General features: G+C 41.0%; 1 protein-coding gene across 1 annotated transcript in view; it reads left to right on the top strand.

Annotated features, from left to right (window-relative positions):
* Positions 1-3,020: 3,020 nt before the first annotated feature.
* Positions 3,021-3,903, top strand: part of mtnr1aa (melatonin receptor 1A a) — a gene marked incomplete at its 5' end in the record, with an annotated part of 44,399 nt that continues 43,516 nt past the window's right edge. The window contains 1 exon segment of the mRNA XM_032541008.1: positions 3,021-3,856. Within this exon segment, the coding sequence (XP_032396899.1) occupies positions 3,673-3,856 (184 nt within the window).

The following is a 3,903-nucleotide window of genomic DNA, read 5'->3' as shown; positions in this document are numbered from 1 at the left end:
CTACGGGGCTACGACGTGCTCCAGTCACTATTGGTTGTGAGTCGTCAGCACGGGGTAGCATCTCCTAGCAATGATGGCCCTAAAACACTCCTGACTCCAGGGTGGACCACTCCTACAATCCCTGACTTGCAGTGGATGTTGGCCTAACTGGTTTAATCGCAGCAATGAACAGGTAATCATGTAAGCCATAACATACGTATACCCAGTTAACTTCCAGCAAAAGAAAGGGCAACACTTTTCCCCCAAACAGTAGATGTGGAATGGAATTGCAGCTCTGAACGGATAATGTTCCACTTGCTGTGCTGTACTTTTTATCACCAGGCAAAATGGAAATGATTGACCATCGGCGAATTACAGAGATTGATCCTTTTCTTCCTGTCTTCTCTCTACCAGTCTTCATTTACTTTCTTACAATTTGTCTGCTGTACTGTCTCACTAAATACTTATTCAAAATCTGTCCTTGCAGGTTTTTTTTTTTCCTTCGCTCAACATTCTTTTGATATTCAGCAGGGCTTTCTGTAATGTGTTTTTTTTTTTTATGCACTACAGCGTGTGCTGAACAATGTCTGCTAGCAGAGCAGTTCTGGCAAATGCAATATAAAGAGACGGACAGGGAGATATAATGATCATATTTTGCATGAATGCATTTCACAAACATTTTAGAATAATGAGCTGTTTGTACTTTAAAACGATATGACACAATGCAATGGGATGGAGGATAAAGGAAGTTAGAAGGCAGCTCAGGACTATTACGGCTAATACTTTTGGGATGTTGTTGGGTAGTAATATAATTATGTTGTGAGGCCCAGAAAGGGATGAAAGATGAGAGAAAGTCAGGTTTTGATTATGAATTAAATATTTATTTAAGTCCCAGGATATGTATTTTGGTTATATAACTGTTATGTGACACACACAAACAAATACACAGCCTCTTTATTATCATAAAACACATTTTTTTTCTAACTGTATCCCACCGTCATTTTTGTTTCTATGAACATGTGTAGGGTCAAGTGCCAACAACTAACAACTGAATTAATAATAAAAGACATAGTCTGACCTCTAATCATTCATATAATTACAATTTAAAAAAAACAAAACAATTACCAGTCATCCGCTACAAGACCTGAGCTAATGTGCGGTAACAAATGAAAATTGCGTTAATGTAAAGCAATTGACAATCAGACAATTATGTAATAATTGGTACAGGCCTAACTGCATGAAGACGTATCCTCATGGTGTCTGGAAGAATGAGCTGCCAGCTTTGGGATGCTAGCTGTCCGAGCCTGTCTCCACCGCGTCCACCTGCGAGGTGGTCCGCTGCGTGTAGGATGGCCGATATTTAACGCGCCAGTCCTCATCCACATAGTGACATGCATCCCGGAGCTCTGAGCCGCGGGGGCCGTCTCAGCAGAGGGCCGCAAACTTAGCAGAAAGAAGAGCCGCTTAAAACCCAACTAGCTAATGTAAAATCTGCACTAGCAGTCACAAAATAAAATTGTTTAGCCTATTCTTTTTTTTAATTCCTTTTCTATTTTTTGTGGCAATAATATTGGTTTTAACTACGCGGAAAAATCTCATTTAATTCCTTTTTTTTAATTTAAGTTTGAATAATAGTGTTTTTAACTGTTTACTGTTAACTGTAACTGATATTATTAATGGGTCAAAATTCTAAATATAAAATTAAATAATAAAAAATGGTTAAATGATTATTTATTAACTTTTTAGTCAGAGTTTTTTTTTTATATGTTTATATATTTTACAAATAATGTGTTTGGCTCTTAACAAGCCTAGCGTAGCACTAGCAGCAAGTAAATAATGTAACAAGGCTTTTTTAGTGTCAACCAGGGACGAGTCGAGAGACAACACTGTATGTCGAGACCAATAGGATAGGAAAGCTGAAAAACAATTTCCATACAAAATTTGATTTATTTTTTCCCTAATCTTAGCTTTTTAAGGGTACTTGGAGGAAGAGGGGGGGGGGGTGGCTGGGGCTCTGTCACATAGACAGAGGCTAGACAGATATATAGATGGATGGATGAATGCTTAGTTCAGCCTACAGTCACAAACAGGATATTATTGCAGTATACCCTCAACTTAGTAGGTAAAAATAAACCCTCAGATGAGAGTTTCCACATTTTGTTATGACAAGCTGTCTGTTTCTCAGACAGCTCATGAATGTGCTGCAGAAGTACGTGTGGGTGAGGGTGGGTGACCCATTTATTGTGAACATCAATAACTAACAAAAGAATAAGGGCCATTCTTTGTATATCCATGAACAAACAAAAAATACTTAATGAGTATGTCAGTGATTATGAGTGTGCATTGGTCAGGGATTTCACTGACGTAAATATATGTAACAGAATGAATTCAGCGTTACATTAGATCTACGGTACAAAAGGTGGCCGGGCCATTAAAGTGCTGGTTCCACACTTCTTATTCTAGTTCTGTGTTCTCTGTGGAAGCTTTTGAAAAAGCAGCTGAAAACTTACCTATTTAAACTGGCCTTTGTCTTATGTTATGCTTTTGTTTGTTTTTTAAATTTAATTAGATTTTTTTATACATTATTAAATTCTTTTTTTTAATGGTTGTTCCGTTACGTCCTGTTTTTGGGCTTCATTTATAAGATTTTCTAGTCTCTTGGAGAACTTCGGGGGTAGCAGTAGCTCGGTCAGCCGAGAGATGGGTTAGGGACTGGAGGATCGCAGGTTCAAGTCCCCATACGGACCAGAGTGTGGTTGTGGACTGATAGCTGGAGGGGTGCCAGTTCACCTCATGGGCACTACCTCGGTGCTCATGAGCAAGGCACCCATGCTTTTCCATGGACAGCCCCCTCACTCTGACAACTCTCCATTTAGTACATGTAAAGGTACTGAACATGTGTGTGTAATTCAGGCCTGTGTGTAATAAAAGGAAAGTATGTGTATATATTTACTTATTTGAATTAGTTTTGTAAAAGTTGCTAAATGTATTATTATTATTATTATTATTATTATTATTATTATTATTATTATTATTATTATCTATAATGTACTATTGGTAATCTGGGAAATTTAAATCTCCTTCTGTCACCAGCATGCTTAAGCATGCATTCATTTAAGTTACAATAGGCGCGGGAAGTATGATGGCGTTTTTCCTGAAACAGATAAAACATGAATGGTTCTTCCGAATGGTGGTGAATGGGCTGCGGATCTGAAGCAAAGCGAGCGACCGCAGAGCTATGAATGAAGACAACTCTAGTAGATGAAAAGAAAGTAGGACCCTTCCCCCGAGCCGTTCAATGGCTGTGACGTTCCAGCTCTCTGCCACCAGGCGACAGTATTTCTCCCTCAAAATAAAACCCGCTCCTCTCGGGGACGTTTGATCACATGCTGGGAAGGTTTGAAGTTGAGGCTTCATGTCACACATGCTCGCGGGCAAAGTGAATGGCACACGGGCGCACAAGTGACACCGAGACGACCAGTCCGCGGCAGCTAGGTGAAGGCTGGAGTCCACGCGGAGGTGGAGAGGAAAAAAGGAGAAGAAGCGCGCGCGGAGAGGATGAAGATGAAAGCCAAGGGAGGCTATAGTATCCCACCACCGGCGTCTTCGAGATTCAGACTATAGGACACACGAGGAACCACGACACGTGCAATTTGGGCCAGTTGAGAAAGTTCAGCGACCGTAGCCTAAACAATGGTTATAAATGGGTCCCACCTGAACAGCTCCTCGCCAGACCCCAGCGACACCGTGCTGAACCGTCCGCCGTGGGTTACCACAACTTTGGGCTGCTTTCTCATCTTCACTATCGTTGTGGACATCCTGGGCAATCTCTTGGTCATCTTCTCCGTGTATCGGAACAAGAAGCTCAGAAACGCAGGTGAGTCAAAGTCAGAAGGGAGTGGGGGGGCAGGAGGAGGAGGAGGA

This window comes from Etheostoma spectabile, chromosome 2, assembly GCF_008692095.1.
Source record: "Etheostoma spectabile isolate EspeVRDwgs_2016 chromosome 2, UIUC_Espe_1.0, whole genome shotgun sequence".
Classification (NCBI taxonomy): Eukaryota; Metazoa; Chordata; class Actinopteri; order Perciformes; family Percidae; genus Etheostoma; species Etheostoma spectabile.
This window is presented reverse-complemented; position numbering and strand designations above follow the sequence as displayed.